This window comes from Sinohyriopsis cumingii, chromosome 14, assembly GCF_028554795.1.
Source record: "Sinohyriopsis cumingii isolate HCF-2022 chromosome 14, ASM2855479v2, whole genome shotgun sequence".
NCBI lineage: Eukaryota > Metazoa > Mollusca > Bivalvia > Unionida > Unionidae > Sinohyriopsis > Sinohyriopsis cumingii.
Window position 1 is genome coordinate 61,366,909 of NC_142974.1, and position 24,571 is coordinate 61,391,479.

At 34.6% G+C, this 24,571-nt stretch overlaps 1 protein-coding gene across 1 annotated transcript; it reads left to right on the plus strand.

Moving 5' to 3' along the window:
- Positions 1–7,320: 7,320 nt before the first annotated feature.
- Positions 7,321–11,575, plus strand: LOC149783962 (BTB and MATH domain-containing protein 36-like). The gene is made up of 2 exons (XM_089933182.1): positions 7,321–7,721; positions 9,481–11,575. The coding sequence occupies exons 1-2, from the start codon at positions 7,454–7,456 to the stop codon at positions 9,867–9,869; spliced, it is 657 nt and encodes a 218-aa protein (XP_089789308.1). The 5' UTR covers positions 7,321–7,453; the 3' UTR covers positions 9,870–11,575.
- Positions 11,576–24,571: the final 12,996 nt, after the last annotated feature.

Sequence of the window (24,571 nt, forward strand, 5' to 3'; positions counted from 1 at the left end):
AAGATATGAATATATTATATTACAATTTGATGAAAATAATACTAAATAAGCAAAAACCGGCTACGTTTTGGTATGACAATGCTTAGACTGGAGTAATGCTTCCTTCACAACTAAGATTTACTTCAGTGCGTTTGACTTGGGCAGTTTTTTAAATGTACCTAGAATTATACGTTTTGACATTGATATGTTTCAGTTTAGATATGTTTTGACTTGATTCCATTCACTTAAAGTACATTTTCGTGTGGGTACATTTTGAATCATTATCAATAAACTATGTTAATTTCTCATTGTGGGGGAGTTTAGAAAAATTTTAACAAATTATAAAATCAGGATGAACGAGATTAAAATAAATTTTGAACATAAAATACCAGAAAGTATAAAATATTTGAAAGCCGCACCGAGATTCAAACTCGCGGACCTTTATTTGGCACGCGTCACACACATAAATACCAATAAGGGTGTTTGCACTTAAGAGTATATCCAAGTATATGCCATGGGAAATATATCTGTAATAACAAAGGAAAACCGTTGTTCCCATTGCAAATGTAAAACACGGAGTTTCAAGCACGTAAAAGAATATCATAATTTGAAAAGGGTCGCCAAATCACTTATTGAAGTTCTGAGAGAAAAGAATATGTAGCTCGCGTAGCAAAGATGATTAGGAAGATGACTTGTTGGATCTACTGTAGATACATCTAGCATTATACTATAATGTAAGATACTTTTTTAAAAATACATATACCAATGCCGTTGATAACAAACAATTGAAGTTTTCCAGAAAATGAATAGAAGACAGTATTAATTTAATCCTATACTAAAGTGTGAACGTGTTACGTAGACGGCCTTATACATGTCATATTTACAACAGTATCTCTACTCTAATCATGATCAATAGTGTTGCAAATAAACAGTAACACAGAAAGAGGAAAAATGAAAAAAGGAGAAGAACTTACGGTTTCAATAATCAAACCCAAAAATAATCTAAGAAAGATCCACGAATTAAATTGCAGAAGTCCATGTAATAAATGTTTTAATAATGTCAAGTTCGAATCCTGATGGAAAATCCAAGATGGATGAAGTATGATGTAGTCAGTACTGTGCTTATCTACAATTTCTAGTAGAAATACAAATAATGACACTCCGGTGTTGGAAATAAAAACACATTTGTAAGCATTGTCTTTCTAAAATTTCTGTGTGAACACTCATCAAAATATTTCCAGAGAATAAAGAATTAATCCTTTTGAAATCCAAATGATCTGTAGATAATTAACTCAAAGTCTGCCAACAACAAAGACAAAACTTGATACCAAGTGTAAAACCCCGAAAACTGAGAATTCTCTCCCAAAACAAAGGTTATATTGTATCATAAGACGCATTTTCGAAATTCTCCAAGTTGCGAAATCCGGAGGGGGTCACGTGATCATGTTTATATCACGTACACAAAATATGGCCTTGATCAGACGAATAATTTTCTCTAAGAAATAAAAGATAAAAAGGTGTTTACATATTAAATGTAATCCCATCATGACCTTGGAAACAACAAATCATTTTAAAATAAAATAGAATTTTGTTTACTAACTTTGAATCAAGGTCAGAATTTAGATCATCACCTGGTGTTTATGAAAAGAATGATTCAGGTCAATCAATTTTCTGAAGAAAATATCATCTCCAGTGAATAAATTTACATTACAATAGCATATAAGACAAATAAAAATTTAAAACTGACAAACAAACAAAAAACAATCAATTTGTATATATATATATATATATATATATATATATATATATATATATATATATATATATATATATATTAAATAAGATATACGTAACAATAGAAAACCATTTGCTACCTGAACTACCTGAATAATGGGGATGACAATCCTACTGACCCTTAGTCATTGATATGACAACTCAGTAGGTCCTCTAATTATGGTAGTAACAATCCTAACAAACTCTCGATTTGTCATAAGGTGACAAATTTGCCTCTCCGGTAATGACATGGGATAACAAGCCTACTTCTTCCTTAGTCATTGGGACAACAATCTCACCTGTAGTCCTTTAATCATGGGATGAAATATTAGTCAATGTACATATAACAAGTAGGTACCTTTGTTTGTTTTTTTTAAAAATTAAGATCTTTAGCACTAATACTATGAATTTTGAAAAGTTGTTTAAATTTTAAAAATTCATAATTATCATAAATTGTATTGCAACTCTATATAATCTTGCTCTAGCACACATAGTGAGCTAGTACCGCAAACACAACATTATGTTTAAATTCCTTATTCGCGTCTACGTCAATCAAGTAATTCGGAGTTTTCTTTATACGAGATGAGCTTGCATCAGTGATTCCACGCACAGGGTAAATTGGTACTGCAAAACTGGATTTGGCAACAAAACATTAATCGCATTGGGTTGTATGACCAAGAACACCAGAACATCTCATATTTTGAATCGTATGGGATTGCACCACAAATTGACGTTATTGGTTATTTAAACCGTAACGCCAGCACCCTTAGCGGTCGATATGGATGAGAACAATCGTATACCACTGCTCTATTGAACTTTAACCTTGAGATCTCGGTTCGACTGGCCAAAATGATGTCACCTTGTTGCTACAGTATAGTGTAGTGAGCACGTGCGTGAAGCACATCTTTCTCATCATCTACACCACAAATGCTTGTGGATTTTACATAAAACAAATTATGCCTAACACTTTAAGTCTGTATATTAATACATACGGACGGTACACAACTAAACAAGTCGCTGGTGTGGATCTGAATAGGTTTGCCACCAAAGTTGATAGCTGAGTTTACCGTTCGGGCTTTTGCTGACATTGACTCCGGTTTGCTTGTGAATTCTGATGATAGAACTGGTAAACATAAAACGTCTAACTTGGATGCTGTAGCGCAAATCCTTGCCGTAATCGATTAAGTTGGAGGAATCAAATAACTACTTCACTGATTGCGTTTAACAAAGACAACTTTGAGACAGATACTGTATCGAAAGTTAAACAGTCTTGTCACGAAATGGATGGAGACTTGATCATGAATATAAACCGAATAAACTGTTGATAGAAGAATTATAATGGACCCTCTTTGTTGCTGGCGTGAAAAAGTAATCGAGAAGGACCAACAACTGCCAGTGTAAGTGGCTACGAGAAAAGTGTTGCTCATAAAATGTTTGAGCATGAGTGTGGTTGTAGATGCGATTTGTTGGCTTTCCGCGGCAGTAGATGATGGCCTTGTCGTGGAGCAATCAGGACAGCTACACATCTTACAGGTGTGCCAATCGGAATTACTGTCGGTGATATTAAGCGATACGGCTGGAAGTTGTAGCAAATTAATTTCGATACGCCCTTTTTCGCGAATACGTGCCTATTCAGAATATGTGATGTGGCACAAAGTAATCTCATTACGATTAATAAACTCTACTCAGTAGCCATGTATCAAAAAGTGACAAATCATGGTGAAAAGTTAAAACTACCGCCGACCACAAGAATGGATACAGTACCATGGTTAGTAGATTTATAGATATTAAAAGTGATTAATTTCCTTTAAAAACAAAATAGTTTATAAATACTATAATAACAATGTACAGTGTCCTTGTTGCGTCATAAATGTAAAGACGTGTATTGTACAGTGTCCTTGTTGCGTCACAAATGTTATGACTTGTATTGTACAGTGTCCTTGTTGCGTCACAAATGTAAAGACATGTATTGTGCAGTGTCCTTGTTGCGTCACAAATGTATAGACTTGCATACAATATTAGTGTCATAATAGCGGTTTTCAGTTTGATAATGATGATCGACATCAATTGCTTTTAACCCAAATGTGTATCCTCTTGCATATGCACCTGCTGGTAACATTGCCAATTGATATTCACTCTAGCATGCATACACGTGAGAGTTCGTGTTTTATGTATATATGATTTGTATTGTGTGTTTGATTTAATTAGTCATCATTATATATTGTAAGGCCCTACATGAATAATTACATTTATTTTGCAAACACCATAATACATAACTATATTTTTCTATCATTGTAGGTTATGCCTTCAGATACATATTAATTGTAAATACGTTTTCATTAGTTTGATTTATAGATACAGCATGTTGGCACATTAGCACATTAGCAGCTATGGATACAAGAGCATATTCAAAATTGGAATTCATTCAGATCACTACTGGAATTCGTTAGAAATAATATTTACAGGTGTACCTGTGATATAACATTTAGGACCATTTGGGATTGATTCACAAAAAAAAAAAATGTAGGTTCTCTTGAAGTATTCACTTTGTATTCTACGGAAATAAATTATATGCTGAATTCTTCAACTTTGTTGATTTTCGCTTTTCCGTTACTTAGTTTACGACCATAGAGTCCTAACAAGAGTGATATGAGGACAAATCATATGCGTAGAAGGATGTAACGTAAGCCAGTTAGCAACGATTTACAGACGTTATTATAATGATTCTCGACTACAGAGTTTATGATATTTCACAAGCAAAATGTTGACAAGATAGACGCATTCAGTGAGAACTTTTCATTCAGAGATAATAATCAGTATATTGATCCCAATTCTGAGGAGTATGTATTTATATTTTGCTCTATGAATTCTTATACAAACTTGGAAAATTGTAAGGTTTCATGGCTTTGATGACCAGGAAACGACTAAATTAAATTTTCATTGCATTCATCTAGTATCTATTCGTGTGATCGACAAACATACATTGAAAGACTTTATATTTCTTTTTTCAAAGTAGTATGACATCATTCCGTTGATCAGATATGTTGTTGTTGATACTACATGCTAATTTAATTAAACCAACTTTAGAATCTGTATTTTCTTTTCTCGTACAGCTACGTATATGCACATGATTAAAACATTGCTAATACAACTGGATATAACGCCTATATATAGGTGTCAAATAAAACCAGTGTACCACATGGATCGTCGTGTACATGAATAATGATTATGTGTAAGGCTAAGGGCAGGAATATAAACTGAAAAGTTTATAAGTATAAATGTTGCTACCTTAAACATACAGATCAACACACATGACTTGTCGTATATTTGATAGATTGATTCATCTAACGATGATAACATTACGAGGGTACATTTTTTAAAACTTCAATCCTTACGTCTTTAAGAACGTGTACATATTAGGAAATAAATAAATCACATATAGTAATAGTCATTTTATCAATAGCATCAATATACAATGCCGATGTACACATATATTTCAAGAAAATTCATATAAAAGATTTAGCCCACTCCATGTAATGTCAACGTTACAATCATGAGAAGCATGACAATAATCGAGGAAATGGTATTGAATTAAATCATATCCAGGAACTACACTTGTATAACTTGGCCAATAAGTATACTAAAGAATTTACGTTTGTAAAATCTTACCAACATGAGAGAGCTGTTGATAAAATCCGTTATTTAATCTGTTGAGGGAAAGCGTACTAGAAATTACAAAAAATTAATACAATGCAACCTAAATTTTATATTGAAATATTACATTGCTTGTGCATGATTGTATTCATACTGTGTTATTTCGAGTTTCGCGGATGGTTTACCAGCCACAAATTGACATGTCAAGCTGGATTTAATTTCTGGATAATTATTTGGGCCATTGTTAAGATGAGGTTTTGTGTTTACCGTTCTTTCTGTACTTTCTTTTTGTTTGTTACTTCTTTTTTTTCGGGGGGGGGGGGGGGCATTCAAGCAAGTTTATATTCTGTTTATTCGTTCTTTTACAGAATGGCAAATTAACTGCAGTAGGTTTTGAATGTCACACATTTGAGTTTATTTTCTATGTCGATTTAAAAAATCTACTCAAATTAATTCTCTTCTTCTTTAAAAGCTATGTTTTTCCTCGTACTGACTTTTGTTTTTCTTTCTGCAGTTTAAGATTTTATTTCATTGACATTTAAAGGATGGTTCGGTTCCTAGTTTCCACTCATCCATTTTCTTACTAAATTATTCTCATTGGTGTCCAATTTTGCTCGAATGGATAAAGCAGATATGACGTTACTGGTACCGCTCATCCTAGCCGTGAAATACCATAATAAGACAAGGAAGTACTGACTTTTATAGTAGCCGTCGCACAATTGCAAATATCGCCTATAACCGCAACTTTCTCATGAGTACTTTTCTGCGTTCTACATTGTGTACTATCTTGTAGGGGTAGGCCAAAGCTATGGCATACGGTAGTAGTGGGGTTCATTTAGAAAGGAACATGAACGGTACTTTGACAACTGGTTCTTATTTATCGTGTAGTCCTGTCTAAGAAAAAAAAATTAAATATTAATTTGCTTTAAATAATGAATTAACATAAGGAAAAAATAAAGTTTTTTACGAAGGAGATAGAGAAACAGGACTTAGTTCTAATGAATAGAGGTTTTTGAATCAACATAGAGAATACAATGAAACTATGGACATTGAAATCGGAGTGTGCTATTTTGGACAATTGACAATGAACGAATTTTGGAGAAAAAGATATGAATTAAGGACAGGAATGGAAGAAAATGGTAATAAAACCGAACTAAACTTAACAATGGAGCTACAAATTATGTCAATTAATACGCCATTATGGTGTAATCGGTATAAATAAAGCAATGCAATAATTATGGTTAAGTTCGGGTTGGAAAGTTAGAACCTTAAGCGCTTTCAAGTCTGTTTTCCTTCACATGAATAATTTTGGGGATTTCTAAAAGAAACCATAATGTAGCTAAACATAATAGACAGCCATGATATTGACAGCTAATGCAAAATTATAATGATAAAAATATACAAAAGATAAGATATGGAAAAGAGGGACATAAGGGCAAAATATGACCTAATGAAATGAGACAGAGAGAGAGAGAGAGAAAGTTAATGATGTAAAACTCAGAAACAAAGCAACGATCATGCAAAAGCTCTGTTATCTCGTGTCATTCAATTACTATGTTTGGGTGGCGAGCTGAAATGGTTCTGGCCGAGAAAACTCGGGAGCTAAAGCGTAATTGATATATTTACCAATACCCACACCCAACTACCATCTATAGTAATGTATTCATCCAGATAGTATTACTAATTATCATTGCCTATTAATGTTCTGTAGATAATACATGGAATAGCTATCGTACGTGGACCATTCGATATTGTCATATATGAATAAAATGCCACATAAACTCCAATAATATCATTTTCTTATGGATTTAGTAGAATAAGCATTAGTAGAATAAGCATTACCGATCCAACAATCGCCTGAACAATGTCATAATAATGCACAAAAAGCGGTAATGTGTCTAATATTACTGGCTTATGTTTATAGCAACCTTATCCAGATTCGTTGTCACTCTAGGCTTATATCACGTGATCTTAAAACGGAAAAGAACATCGAGCGTGTCACTTGATGTTAGCCTGGATACATAGTACCTTCTAATTAAATTTATTCATGGCTGATAACTTTCTTCAACCAATCAAGCAAGATTTGCAACCACCGGAATTATTCAGAAAGTCTAAACTAACGGACGTAACACTTTTGGTTGAAGGTCGAGAGCTGCACTTTGCAAAATATCCACTTATGGAAGGATCTGGTGTGTTTACACAGATGATTGAGAATAGCGTAGACCAGTCAAGACTGCTAGTCAATGACGTGGCTTACGAAGACATGATTGCTTTCCTTGAATGTTTACATCCTAAAAAGTTCCAATCGATTACAGGTAATTACTGTTATGTATTTATTATATAATTATAAACGAGGTGGTATTGTAAATATAACTAAATTAACATTTCCTTTTATGAAATACATATTGCTTCATTTAACACAGAATGCACTAATAGCGTCAAAAACGCTAGCGAAATAACCGACAAATACACATTATCTTGTAATCAATATGGCGATAGAACATCGTTTCTATTCTCTGGTAGGTATGCATGGTTAATGTTGTGGAAAAAATCGACAAGCGGACAAAGAAAATACAATACTGAATGACTAAGTTTAATAGTATCACTGTTATAGGCAGGTGCAAAACTGGATAATATTTACAATACCGTATAAGGTACAATATTAGTATATTAGTAAATATTTCTATATATATTCCTATCCACACCTGACCCTCGTCTTTTAACCTAGTCAGACTAATGTTTAAGCTCGCTAAAGGCTTACCGGTTTTGATAAACGTATGCAACGTTCAGAAACATCCATGCGTCATTTTGAAAACAAAGGTAGATACAAATATGGGTTTTACTGACCAGTCATCAACTCTCGAAATATTGCTCCACCAACGTAGTTTCCATCAACACTAGCTTTCACAACCTCTTCAACTGTAAAACTGATTCGAGGCACGCAAGACAACGAATCAGAATAGCTCACACGTTACTGCCTAGACTTGTTATCGCGTCTTTTGTATATTAAGTGTTACCATATTTTTTAAGATCAAATCAAGAGTTTTAACGAGTGTGAGACAAGTAACTTCAGTTAGGCACAAAAGAGAAAATTAACGGAAATACTGTATAGCAAACTACCACATGAATATAATGAAATCATAACTAAGCGTCTTCATGGAAAGGATTGCAGCCGGTATTCCAATGTCAGGTGTGGAATACAGTGTTTCGAATTAATGCACCGTGTTTCTAATATAATATTAACAATAGGATCCAGCAGTGATGTGATTAACATTATGCACCCAATATGATATTTTCTTTCCCAGTTGTTTTATATTATGTTCAAATTGTTTAGCTTGTATCCCGTACGTGTCCTACTACAGTCGTGCGTGAAAGCAACGTAGACAAATATAGTTCTATTGTGCAGATCTTGATTCTAAAAGATATAATAAAGTGAATTATTTTAAATATTGATAAAGAATACGATACTCGATGGTCAGAGTTTCCACTTCCTGACTTACTGTGATTCAAAGGTGGATCCGCTGATTACGCCATCAATTTTTGGTGCATGTAGGCAAGTCATTGGGTGTGGTATCCACAGATACGACTTAGAACCTCAGTAGAAGATAATAAATTTAAATGTATGCTAACATTCTGTCTTCGTCTTCAACATTTCCTGTTATCACGCATCCTCCTTAAGAATACAGATGTTTCACTTTCCTTGATATATATTTGTAACTTCCTACAACCTGTATATGAATGATTTTTGATGCAGGAATCCGGAATGACTGTGTATTTTGAATTAATTACTGGGTCGATAAGTGGGTTTGTATGTGCTTTTGGATATCTATTTTAACGATTCTGTAGGTTATAAATTTGTTTTATATGTACCTGGATATGTATATACCTTATATATTTTCTGCCTCAAGTTAGCAATATATCACAAAGAAGAGAGATGTAATGTTACCTAACATTATAAGTTCAGTAAATTTTAGGTATTAAGAAACCATGTTCTTTTCATCTTCCTTTAAATCTTCTTCTTCTTCTTCTTCTTCTTCTTCTTATTATTATTATTATTATTATTATTGTTTTCAGACACAACTCTGCAACGAGTAGCGAAAATTGCGCAACAATTTCAACATGAAGGAATTCTGGCAAGATGCAATGACTATATTATACAACAATTCATGGAGAAAAGAGAATCTTTGGACGGAATGTACACAAAGTTCTTTTTCCATCTTAAAGTTGCAGAAAAATACGGCCTGGAAAGGGCATTAGAAGTGGGATTGTCTTCAACACAGTTGAAAAAGGCCTACTTTAGCTCTTCTAAAAAATTTATTAAAGTAGGTGACTCCTCAAAACGGATAACAGGCTACGAAAATAATAAAGATTTTTTGAACCTATCGTCGGAAACGCAGAACAAAATTTTGAAAAATAGACTTCAGGTAGCAGAGTCCAAGATTCCCTATGACAATCCATATTAGCCAGATAAATTTTATTTTTAATTCTCTCAGCAGACTATAACATTACTCACATGTTTATAGCATTTTCTAGCAAAACTAAAGATATGGAAGAACGTTTTTGCGGGGTTTCTCTACAACGTATCGGTTTAAAGTACTTCGAATATTTGTATGTATGTATGTATGTATGTATGTATGTATTGACAGCATCATTCTCCTAATGTTTTACAATTGCTAAGTAATCATATGCACAATATATCATTTGAAGTACATTATGTTTGTCATTAATGGTGTTCTTCAGCTTCCTATTGTGTAGTGACTGAAAAATATGCGTGTTGATTAGAGAAGATGATGTAAGTTTGAAATATCTTTGATTTCGATCTATTTGAGAGTAAGATCGATCGACTCGATTCCTTCTTAAAATAGCGATGCACTGTCTTGCAAGCGAACTGTTTAGTGTGATTTTCACTAATAAAGGCTGCACTAGACTTTAAGTAATCCTCAGAGCAAAAGAGTGTAAATGTTTGACGCATTGATTGATTTAATTTTATTGTTTGTGAATTTAACGTGCATCAACTTTATACCTTTATTCAATGAACTATCAATCTTAAATATTTGTTTAACAATCCGAATATTTATACAAATGTCCCAAACAAATGTCATTTTTAATATTTGTTCATAACTGGGTATATCTGTTTTACTTATTTGCAGTTTTGTGTATACAAAACGTATTTCTATAATAGGTCTAGCCATAATTCAAACGCATCGGGATCGTATGACTCCTAACTAAGCTACGTAAGTTGTTTTCCCTCGTGCACAATATAACCATTTAAACTCATTCATGTATTACTTTGGATTGTACGGGTTGACCGAAGATCAGCGTAGAAAGGAGATATATACACTCTGATCACGTAATGCTTGCATAATGTTTAGCCTTGAATGGTATTCATCAGGTGGCTAGTTATGTCATTTATCCAGTTAGATCGGTTGGGGTTTATAGAACGCACAAAGTACAACGTTATAGCTATTACATCTGCCAAGATATTAAGTGGTTGAAATCTGTATTCCTTCTTTTATTAATCAAAATATTACTTCATTATCAGGATTATAGTGCAGTTTGCTCCAACATTTTAATTTATTACAACGTGCATACATTACAATATAAAATGTATTTACCGGTCACGACACCAACTTGCTGAGATACAAATGTGTACAATTATAATTGCATTTGTAGCATGGATACTTTCAGTACAATTTTAAGGCACAAAATTGTAATTATGAGAGCGGAAATGAGAACATTAAATCCAATGAAATAAATGTAGAATATCGGGTTCATGTTTTTCATTCGTAGAGGCCTAGAAAAGTTTACCTCCCCATAATACGTGACAAAAAAAGAATATTTTTACAAAAATATAGTTAATATAATGTATATCTTTCTTAAAGAAAACACAAAATACATGAAGAGGAAACTCCATAGTATTCCGGATAGCTTTATTATAGTCTTAGCATTATATTATCGCCCTGCTTGAATTTTAACATTATGCAGATCGTCACATAATGGCCAATCCAAAATGGTATGCAAATTTAGTTCATAACGACAAGTAACAAATTTGTCGATACATTATCTAACCGTAAATCATTTACGTTTATAATATAACTCAATATAACAATAAAAAATACTATTCGTGTTGCATACAAATGACAAATATAATAAACAAGTTGCAAATTAGCATTGTCTCAATGTACATTGTCCTTACTCTCATGTTTGCTTTTTCATTATGAGAAATCCACATAATGTAAACCCTTAGCAATAGACAAGACGAAGGAAAACACCTAATTATTTAGTTCGTTTCCTTAAAAAACATCGTTACTATCCCTCCCCGAAATACACTTTTGACGTAATTTAAGTAGAAGTCCTATGTCACTATGATCACTATGATAACTATGATCACTATGATAACTATGATAACTATGATCACTATGATCACTATGATAACTATGATCACTATGATCCTACTGTGGACATTTAAGCTTACAAAGAAAATATCGTGTTTCTCCTTAAACATTAAACATTAACAACAATTTAGTAATCACGACATTATAATAATGCAAACGGTATGTCTGAAACATCTTATATTTAATCAGGAAATATTAAGCATTAAATATTGCTTTACAAATTATTCGATGATATATAAGTTTATTAATTCGACGTTTTTACTTAATTAGAACGTATGCATGTGATAGGCAAATATGCAGGAATCTCTGAACAAGACAATCAAATTATGAATTCAAGAATAATAAGCTGTGCACTAAAATCTTTGAAACAAGAGTTCTAACGTTATTTAGCACACATACAATGGTATGAAAAAAATCCATTACCTTGCCCTATTGAAATTTAACAGCAATTAACAAACTTTATAAGATTATTGCGGATATCCTATACGTATTCAATACTTGCCCTAGATACAACATTCCAAGGGAAAAATTAATTAGTTCTCTTAAGAACATTGACTCTCCCTACAGCTACAGTGAATTAGTATACCAGAACAACTCAAACCCAAAGCTAACAAAGGAATCCATATTAATCTTCCTCTAAGAGAAGAGATAAAGTAGGAAATATATAAGCAAAAAATAAATAAGCAGTGCAATATAACTATTGATCCCATTCTTATAAATTTATGTTATGCATTTTACAATTTATCTACCCATAGCAATTTCAACCGCACATTGTTCGTTTCAATAATAACTCAAAATTGAAACAAAACCCCCACCCAAAATGATTCATATAACTAATGCCGCTTCCATACAGACGGCTACGAATTTAATAGACGCCTGTATGAATTTTGGCCTTGTGGGAAAGTGGGTGCGGAGGTCGCATACGAAATATCACCGAAGTAGGGGTGGCTCAGCTCGTACGCGGGCCGATGTTACACCTAAATCTATTACCCACTGCGACAATGAAGGCGGCGTTAAAACTGATTCGTTAAACAATGCAATATGACTGCGAGTATCCAAAAATCGTCAGCAGGCAATCCATCCCGATTTCTCTCAAGTACAACTTTCAACAATTCCTTCCTTCTCTCTTCTGCCAATCGTGATATAGTGGATCACTATAACATTAGCAATCAAAACTGGCTAAATAATCGTAGTTATTATAAGGTGGCTTAAATCCCAGTCATCTGGACCAGCTGCACAATGCAGCAACGATTTTACTAACTGATTTACTAAGTATAGCGTAAGACCCCAAAATTAGATTTATAAGCTGGCTAAAATCCAAAAAGCCATCAGACCCAGCCGCACAATGTGGCAACTAAACTAGATAATGAAGATACAGGACCAAACAAAATAGATTAATAAGGTGGATAAACAAAGCCATCAGATCCCCCGCACAATGCAGTAAACATTACATTTAAAGTAAGTTTCAGTAATAATTAACTTATTAAATAAAATGACTATAAAATATCTTAGGCAGATCCATTATGCCATCTCTTCCACTACGAACAGCACGAATACTATTCTTTCTAACTTATAAATACGGCAAGACGACATAATTATATTATCATTCGGAAAAATGGGAGATAAAAATAAATGGTCCCGGATATATGGCGCCTTCCTACGATATATTTCGACCCTCCTTTCCCCCGCCGGACATCTCATACCAAAGTGAGTGCATGTAGGTCTATGGCAAAAATGAATTTATTATGATAAATATTTATAAATTTGGAAATGATTTGTTGATTTATCGAACGATAAGGATAAAACTAAGACAATGGGAGCTTTGTAATTCTGACTGTCGATATCCAGATCGTCCTAATGGAGTAATTATACTTATTTCTTTTCCGAAAAATATACAAAACGTCGATGATTAAAGACTTATTTTGTGGTCATGTGTACGATCAGCTGAATATGGAATAATTGAAGGCAATTACAAAATGTTTGTTTGTATAAAAAGTATGTAGAAAAGCGGGTCATGTCGATGGCTTGAGGAACACAAAAGGAATGAAACTAAAAACTATATGTAAAACTAAACGTGTCTAGAATATTGGCGGAGAATCCCCCAACTTTGACGTATATTGTTTTTCTTCTATAGGTAACACTGACCCCAGACTGTATAATTTTAAAGTTTGTAAATTTACACTTTAATGTTGGCTTGTCCCAAAAACAATGATTTATCGTCTCGATCTTTCACACGCTTGAATGTCTCTTTACTTTCTCATTGGCATGAAGGAGGGGTGGTATACAGACATGTAATAATAAAGAAATATAAAAACAATGGTTTCAGATAAATATCGTCCGATATATTAAACATGTATTTACATATTTATACCATAAGTCATGTTTGATCACAATTCCAACTGACTACCATAGTAGAACTTTAAAATTATTATGTCTAACGATATTCTTCTAACCAGTTTTTATTTACGATTTTTTAAATTAATTTTTAATTAATTTACTTCCATGGCGGCACGAACATAAACCAGATAAAATTAATAAGAATAAGATTATATACTAAGTACATTAGCATCTTTTCCAACAAATGTCTTTGTACATGAATAAGTTCTCGAGAAGATTTAAGATTTAAATTTATTATTTACTGAATTAAAACAGGTTATTACTATGCGAACTTGAGCTACAAATATACATACTGTATACAGAAGTATAATTTACGCAACTTTTGAAATTTTGCATTAGTAAAAAATAATACAATCCATTTTCAATAAACATATCACTAAAGCTGAAGCATATTTATTTGCCAAATACTGCATATTTATCGGACGTTAACAGGGAGTCGTGTCACATGATTTGGTAGGAGAAGCGATCTATCACCTCGCGTAAGGTCATTTATATATACGATAACACCTGCGTTTATCATTTCGCGAGTACAGCTGTTATCGTGACGGTTTCATCTCGCAGCTTTTGTTTCGATTCGACTACAGTTTCATGTCAGTAACTCTGAGGGTCCATCAAAGTTTCTGTATTCATAATCGCGGATATTAATTTCTAGACAGGATCAACTTGCATGCAACACGTGCATTTACTTCCAAACCAATCGTTGTTTATCAACGCTCCAATTGCCATGCAATCAGAAAATATCTGCCCAGGTAATATTTATGTTTGCGATGATTGTGAGTGTGCTATTATTCTTCAAACGTTGCTTCATAAGGTTATTACGCGTATTAATGAGAACATGGCCGACAACACCTGGACGATATTTACACCTAATTATTGTTTCGAAACAACAACAGCATCGTTGATGAACTTGCAATTATGAGATCGATCTTGAAAAATCACAAGCTAGCCCAGGCTGACGCCAACGTAAACCCGGTTTACCAATTTAAATAAATCCGCTTTAGTGGTAAATCTCCTGATGTTTCATAATCGTTGCATCGGGCGCGATATACTGTTAAGCGTAGTTTCCAAATAACAATTCAGCATCGAGTAACCCTTGTGATGTGGATAAACGCCCAAGTACACTCGTCGATTTAACGGCGAGATGTGCTCATTTCGGTCTGTGTCATCGACTTTGCAACTAAAACGTTGAGTACAGCAGTTTTACACGAGACCGTCGTCTAGGACAACCCAGATAAAGACATCATTTAGATAATCAGCCACCTAACTCAGCAGTGCAAACCTATCGCGTATGAGACCCGATGTGTTTTAGGAACTGTGTTCGAGTCCAAGTTGACACTTCCGCATTCAAACATGCGATAAAATCATCGACAAATATTCATCCCGGGAAGAGCTTGATTGATTGTGGCATAGCGAGTAAACGAATATGGTCAATGGAGCATATCCGTTGTCATCAATGGTGATGTTACACTCGAAGTCCGCATGTGTACGCGTCCGTCATTATGTAAATTAAATGTCTGACAGAGTTATGATGTACTGAGTCTACCAATGCAGTGCCAACATATGGCGCCACAATATGGACTGCGTTAAATGGTGTAAGTGATCCTGACAATATCTGGAGTAAAATGTAACTAATTCCGCTCGCTCCTGTTCGCATAATCCATTGCAATGAATTATTTTTGGGGCCAACAAAAACCAGCGAATACTGACCAATGCCATCCGATTACTGCGACGATCATATCGAGATGGCAGAGCTGAGCATGGGTTCGAGTACTCGTGTGCTGTGTTTAAAATTGTGCGTGGTCACAAATGATGTCCTCTCTTAGATATCATGTAAGAGCAGTGGAAAGTCTAACTTACATTGTAAGTTGCGCCACCGTCATACAGAAGCAGAGAGAGTTATGTGTGTGCAGACTCACGAGCGTTCGCGATCGGATATTGATCAAACTATAAACAAAAACCTCGCAACATTGATAGTGCAATCTTAAGTGTTGCGTGATTTTCCATATCGATTTTAGCCGAAAAGGCCAGAAAAGATTCTTGTTCAGTTAATGAGATTGAATTCACTGGGAGGACGTTGCGTTTGTATTTTTTTTTTACTGTATGTATCATTGACGTCTTCAGTCCGTTCAGGCAATTAAGTGCAGAGGCTCATCTGTTTTATGGTGTGGTCGGTGAGCACAATGGACGTGGCCTAACTGATGATTTATTGTTTGCCAGTTGATGCACACGCGCGTAGGCCTGTTGCCACGTAGGTTCGTCGGTAGTTGTAGGGTTCGGGGTCATGTTTGCGGGAGAAGTGGCTGCTTGGGATGTTTACTAGATTTGAATTGACAATTTCCTCGTTTTCTATTAATGCAAGCTTGTGCTTTCATAATAGAAATTCTTTATTTGCATTTATCCGATAGGCCATTAGCAAGTATTTACATATATGTTTACATTTCTTGCAAAAATTGATGGTGGCACGTTTGATACATAAAGAAAAACAAAACTATTGAATTTACAATCATTCAGTAATTACTAACGATCAAACTTATATATACACACACACACACACACACACACACACACACACACACACATATATATATATATATATATATATATATATATATATATATATATATATATATATATATATATATATATATATATATATATATTTGCCCACACTCCAAAGTACATTTGTACATGCATTTAAATACATGTAAAATATATAATAATATGTATCTACCCGTTGACCTGTGTACATAAACCCCATACATTTATGGTAAATGATACGAAGAGAAAATACAACACATTAATTTGTGATCTAAAAAAAGAAACAGAATATGTTTGTTGAATCACATGCGTGAGTTCCTGTGCAATCGCCTTTGGGAGAAAACTAAAAGAATTTCATCAATAAACCTGTGTCAATGCATCAGTCATGTGTACATTAATCAATAACCTCCCGAGATATCAACCTATATCACTTTTGTTCAGCTCAGAGTCATTAGGCTTAGCTGATTTGCTGAACAGGAGCTCCCTTCACCTGACAGTTCTGTAATAAATATCACCCATGTGATTTCTGAAGAAAAAAACACAGACGACCTTCTTCTGTAGATAAGTGTTGTGGTGATTCCCCCAACGATCTTAATCCTTTTGGCAATGGCTGTAGAATATTTGCAGCCGTCTTCGTTGAGAATATTGATGCCTTTAGCAAGCAAGCCAACTTTCTATCCGATTTCTCTGTTGTCGTATTTCAGTCTTCTTGGCATCGAATATGTCATGTCTTTGATAGTCTCTTCAGTTTCTTCCATATATTTGCTCCCTCACAAATCGTACCATGCTTATTCTCTCTTCTTATAATAGCGTCGGTATTTTTTGCGACTTTGTTTACCTCTGTCCGTCCGTGGATCAGATCAACGGTGCTAACGCGTTTTCAAAATCTGTGTGATTGTTACTACTTAACGTTATCTTTAAATCGTTCTCGAAGCAAATGGCTGTGTTGCGTCGGCCAGCACTCTCATGTCGACCATGAAAAAAACATATGACAGCCACTACCATATTCCGAAAGCCATCAAACAAATGGTCAACTGCGCATAAAGTTCAAGGAGCGATTGCGAAGCCGTATGCGTCAATGCCGCGAATTAACATCATCATGTTACTATTGGCCAAGATAACTTTGGGCACCTAGACCACGGCTGCATCATTGTATCGGGGTGGTCTCCCTGGTCAAGCTCTTCATGCTCGTAGATGCCAAGCTCATCGGTTCAGAATATAGGTCGCCAGTGGTGGGGGCTGCGTCGATCGTAGAAAAAAAAAAGTGACTGGAGTCCATTGAGCTGAAACATTATAGGCAAGAGTTTCTTCGACATCTCTAAGTATATCATAACACGGCTGTTCGTACGCGGATGATGCAAACTGATTCTGCTTAACTATCAAATGATTAGATTTAGCAACAGCTGTGGGTTACTTTTACAATCATACGGCCTGGCCAACGATCAGCGGGCGGGTAGAGCTCAGATATATGGATCTTTGACTGGGCATTCGAGGCTTCGCTGACGCACATAAGTCAATGACGAAAAATTTCACCGACGATGACATTTTGAGACGTCACTTGAGTTTTTATAATCATAAAATCATATTGTGTGCGATGCTACCAAAAAAAAAAAACGATAACAGCTGCAATAACTAATGAAAAAGAAATGTTAATTGACATCCGATAACAGTTCCTACTTGACGTAAGTGTTCCCCGAGATATAATGTAGTACGCTGTATCGAGCTTGCAGTCACCGAGGTTTAGACAACCAGATGCGGACCGGATACTGCTTGCGAGTACTTAGTCGTCGACCGAAGGTCTTTTGTCTACATGTAATGATGATGCGCCACTGAGCCATGTAACAATTACACATAAACACTGAACCGCCTGAGTAAACAATTTTTTAAATACTTTTTTTATGGTTTTGTTTCTTTGTGTTCTGGGGGAGGAGGGTAATAGCCAATTGCCTGACATTTGCTACCCCAAAACATATTGACTGAGAAGGCAGTTTTAAGTTGTTCAAACCTAGCAATATCTGTAACTTGTGCATTTAATTATATTCTGCAAAACTAATGCGAACAGCGATGTTGTAGATTCTGATCTGTATTTTATCGTGTGGGATGCAAAGCGAAATTGATCATCCATTATAAACACCGTGTGTCACCGTTTTTCATTTGTATCTCCCCTCGTCACAGTATACACACTGGCTTTGGAATATACCTCGACCCGCGGAAATTCTTGAGTTTGGATTCATAAAAATAAACTTTCAAGCATCTTAAAATAGATCACACTGTACTCTGTGTGCTATTAAAACTTAATCGAGAACTGTTTAAAAACCTTCGATTTCATCACAAATGGCCGCTGCGTCTTTGTGGTTCAATATCTCACGGCGACCACTATGATATTATATGGGTGAGATTTTAATTTTATGGCGACATTCGTGGACAACGGTCAATACATGTAGGTACGTCATTATATACCCTACAATGTTAAAAATGGAAATGTGAATCGTCCTTAGTCCTACCAGTGTGAATTGCACCATCACATTTGTAAAATGTATCTTCCTCGGTTTATATAGACACTTGCTAGTTTTACATACACTCAGACAACACAGGAAATGTTCGTATCACATACATACGTGCATTATGTTTGATCCTTTAACAACGTAACAGACCATGATAGACTGGATTTTATTTGTTTCATCGTCTGTTGGTGTCTTGATAACAAATGTACCTGTTGGTGACAAGGTATGTAAATGATACCGTGCAAATAGGAAACATAATTGTTCGTGACAAAATATGGAATAAAACCATGTAGATGGGAAACGTACCTGTTGAGACACGTTTCAACTGACAAGTTATCACTCTTATTTTTCGGCACAGCGTCAGTGAATAACCATTCAGCAATTGTTTGTTTTTACCAATCACCGTAGCAACATATGCATACACATTTACCTATGACTCTGAGGAAAATTTGTTCTCATGTGTTTATTTTGCTTTTTGTTTTTCACGTTAAATCAGTGAGAAGAAGATATTGTGCTATGTATTTGTAAAATGGTGTAATACATAAGCAATTTACCTTGGTCCAGGGAAATTACAAAATACAGGACCATCACAAGGACAAATTATTGAACATATTGTACTGGTGGTGTTCACCGCTCCGGTTGCCTAGTGGTTATAGTGTCCGCCTCGAATGCGGGAGGTCGCGGGTTCGAGCCCCGGCTGAGTCAGACAAAGACTTATAAAAATGGTACTAACAGCTACCTGGCTAGGCGCTCAGAATTAAGAGGTTTGTGATAGGACTAGAGGGCCTGGTGACAGGATAATGTGAACGGGAGGGACATCATGCTATACGTCTGTGGCATGATATCCCAGTGCTAGACATCTATATAAACTGCCACTCTGCAGACATCGTTGCGACATGACTGAAAAATTGTTAAAGCTATGTTTCAAACCCAATCAATATTTTATCTGTTTGTGTGGTTGGACGTTTGGAACCTTTAATCAGCTGTCTCAGTGTTTCCGCGTCATGTGTCAAGGTTTTCAATTTAATTTACTTCGCTACACACACACACACACACACACACACCACACACACACATATATATATATAAATATATATATATATATATATATATATATATATATATATATATATATATATATATATATATATATATAGTGAGAGAGACAGAGACAGAGACAGGCAGACAGACATATATATAATATGTACGTATCTCTGCTATACAATATTTGACCTTGGTCATAACATCTTTAAAATGTCCAGTTCGAAGTCTGTGCCTGGAAGAGGATATACGGGAGCTTCACTTTTGATAGAAGACTTGCATCTACTCTCTGTGACTGAAATTTGTGCTCCTAAATATTGAATCTCTTTAGGTCCATTTTATGTTATTGTTTCAGTCGTTACCGGTCATTGTTCAAAAGTCCAAGATGACAAAAATTCCTCCCTCGAGTCTTTTTAACCTAATCGTGCGCCTATTTTGCGTTCACAATTCACCTATGTTTGAAATCTGACATCAGACATTTAAAAGAATGTACTTATTTATTTTGCTCTTGTGTCACGCTGCTTCCATACGTGAATCCCACACAAGACCAGTTCCTTACTGGAGCCTGTCTGACTTCCTTTGGCGATCCGTGCGTTTATATCGTTCCAATTGATGTTTTGTGTACGTTTTATACCCTTCCCTAATCGTAGAGCATATAGTGACTGCATAACTGAGTGTATGTAAAGGTCTATTGTGTATTATATATTGATTTTACACAACATAGTCTTTTTCAAGTATTACCGATGATTGTTTCCTTATGTAATATGTATGTGAACCTTAAAGTTTCAATGATATATTGGTGCATTTGATCGTAATTTTCTGTCTAATAGCTTCACAACATTCAAACCATTTTGGATAAACTTCTAAAACAAAGGAACTACAAGTGATAGTCTATTTTGAGTGGGGTCTATTTAACATTTTAATTTCTCCTTTAAATGAATTTTCCTTCTCAATCAAGAAATACAAATACCGATTAAAAACACGAGGACATTTGCAGACAAGGGAAGTAACTATAAAATGTACATCAACACTATTAAATTTATTTCCCTTGACCACTTTTCCCTCTGTGTTGTATCATTAGTTTTCAACATATTGCGTATATATTAGAAAAGCAGACAGATTAGGTGCAAGCTCTAACAACTTAAAAAAGTATTCATCCCAATAACAATATTAAAAGACGAGATATGCAAATTTGTATTCGCTTTACTGATGACATTACGGGATAGTATTTCTCACTTTGGGTCAACAGCGCTTTCATGGATAAGATGTGAGTTTGCTTTTGCTCAAGGCTTAACAGTATTATCATTAAATATTTTCGATATTTTTATTTTTTAGTTTAATGTTGTTGAATCCGTACACTAGAAATTTTGTATTTTGCACTAGTATGCTAGAACGTTTGTGATTTTATGTTGCAGATTTGTGTTTGATTCATACACGAGTGGGACGGTTTGAAAACGTTCTCCCATGCTAGACCTAAAGGAAGTTTTACTTAATTTAATGTTTAGAATTATAACATCATCACGAAGTTTTATAAGGCTGTTATTATATAAGTTTAACTGCATCCCGATTTTAAGTATAGAAACAATTTTTTTCTCGTAAATTGTTCTCCTTATATTTACGTGTCCGTCACGTCTCAAACTGTACCTACACCATTCTTCCCTTATTATCTATGAACTGTCTTTGGATTTAATACACTGAGGGAGAACCTTACGGAGACAATTGCGCATGTGTTTAGTTGAAGATGAAATATGGTATAAACCAGCGCAAATTTTATATTAATAAGCTTTAACATTCATATTTATGAAAGTTAAAACATGATAGATGTTTCTCGTCAAATATAAATTAATTATATGAAAACATGATGACATTATGATACTGTATTCACAACATGGTTTATTTGATCCTTGTCTGTATAGTCTTGAGGTAAAGGGGAAGATTGTGCTGCTGTTTAATCCTATGAGTCTAAGTTTTAAGTGGTGTAAAGGAATTAAATAATATGTCATCACAAAATATTACAAAAGTAAAAGACACAGATTAACGAATGGAATAAAGCTATTTCCAGTGTTGACTGATTAGTCAGTATTAATGTCCTTCAGGAGGTATACGATGAAGACCGTGCGTTTTAATTAAGATTACATACATGCATATGGATTAGGAAAGAAGCTTATACTTTTTAAACACTACCAATGATTCGCTGGCACAATTGTATAACTGCACCGGGTTGATCTGCTTTACATTATTATAATCAATGGTAATTCGCATTTCTAGTTCTCTCTACCAATAGACATAACGCAAATATCCAGCGTCTAAGTCAATACCTGAGTTAGATACCCAGGGCCTAGATCAATACACCTGACGCACTTATCATTGGCCTAGGCCAAGACCATGACTCACATTACCAAAATATGGAAGAAAGGGAATCAGTCAAGAAATGGGTGTACATAAAACATAGTACATATGGGTTTGGCTGGCCATGATCGGGTGACAATGAATATATTTAGTGCCTGAGTATTTTGGAGAACTACGGAAGTACACAGGTTCCACGTATGCATATACCGTTAACTTTAATATAAACGCAAAATGATTTTTCTTTTTCAGGATAACGAGCAAAAGGAATAGCTTTTCTCTACCTCAGAAGGATTTTCACTTGGACGGATATTTTTCAAATATGAAACCGTTGACATAAGGATAGGGGGTGGTGTGCATATTGTGCAAATTGGAGTCCTTTGCACATTGGTCAATATACATGTTATAAAATATATAACGTTTAGTCTATTTAACATTTACGTAGTAATTACGGTCACCAATTTGTTATTTCTTTATTGTGTTTTGAACAAATATGATTCAGATTTGATCACTTACGTCCCTACCAACATAAGTACTGCTGATGACTGCTCATGATTTTGTTTCCCACCCATTTTATTCATTCAATGTATTGGAACGTCATAGTTTGCATTTTAATTGGCTTATGCCTATTTTACATTAATTTTAAATCGTGTGATTTGCAGAGGAATTCTATGTATTTTCTGTCATTTAAATTTACTTTTTTGAAGCAACACATACACATAGGCGGTGACAAAACTATGCATACTGTTTAGGTCTACATTATACTGCCATATATAGGTATATCAACTAAATCAAGGGTGCATATATGATTCACGGTATTAACGATTTGGCACAATGGGAACCAGTCCCTAAATGGGTGAATATAAAATAAATTATACATGAATGTATATGGCCAGGACTAGTTGGTAAGGAAAGTAAACTTTTAGCAAAAGGAATCTTCTTAGGGTTTAGCCAAGTTGTAACTAAAAAAATAGAAACAATGCTGCTTTTTATTGATGGAATTTCGGATGTGATTGATCAATAAAGGCAAGCGCCTTAGACAACTTGGCCCCATGATAAAGTATCCGTCAGTAATACTCGAAGGCGAACCTACTCTTGTAGTACTAGTGACGTTAAGTGTATAGCAAGGTTTTTATTGGTTCCAGTCTGGTTCTGATATATATATATATATATATATATATATATATATATATATATATATATATATATAGAGAGAGAGAGAGAGAGAGAGAGAGAGAGAGAGAGAGATACCGACAGGCAGAAAAACAGACAGACAATCCGAAACTGAGACAAAGAAATAAACGAATACATGCACAGACACATACAGAGAGACAGATGGAGACAGAAACAGACAGACAGAGACACGGCGTGAAACAGACATAATGATATAAAAGGTAGCTGAAGATACTAGCTACATCTTGTACCGTTTCTGTTATTATCCGAATTGTGTTCGTGCTTATTTCTCTTACTGTCTGTTGTAAGTGTGTTTGTGAAAAGTATAGTCGATTTCACTGGTTGCGTAAAAATACAAGAATACCTCTGCACAGTTTAACCCAACTGCAACCATTGACTTATTCTAAAGAAAGGTTTGCAGATTTGAGGAAAAGCCGTTAAGTTAAATCTTTTTTTTTCAAAGAGTAAATCATGTCTCAGTTAAAACTTAGTTTACAGCTAAATTCTTATATAATAGTTAAACGAGAAATTATATATTAAACATATGTTATGGCTTGAAAAGACAAATATTTCTAAGAAAGTGAATAATTTTTTAAATACAAATGTACGATACCAATTCCTTGGCCAGTAAATAGTCACGTTAATAGTGAAAATTATTTGTACTATGTGGCCTCGTAGCCTTCTGTCAATGGGGAATCAAATACAAATGTGTTTATGGAACATGGATACCACTCGAAGTGCCAGTAATTAATTAAATAAGCTTGTTATGGA

Bases quoted from the DNA above. Each gene is read 5' to 3' on its own strand.
- LOC149783962 (XM_089933182.1), top strand. From the start codon at position 7,454: ATGGCTGATAACTTTCTTCAACCAATCAAGCAAGATTTGCAACCACCG. The intron at 7,722-9,480 runs GTAATTACTGTT...TATTGTTTTCAG, and splicing joins AAAGTTCCAATCGATTACAG to ACACAACTCTGCAACGAGTA.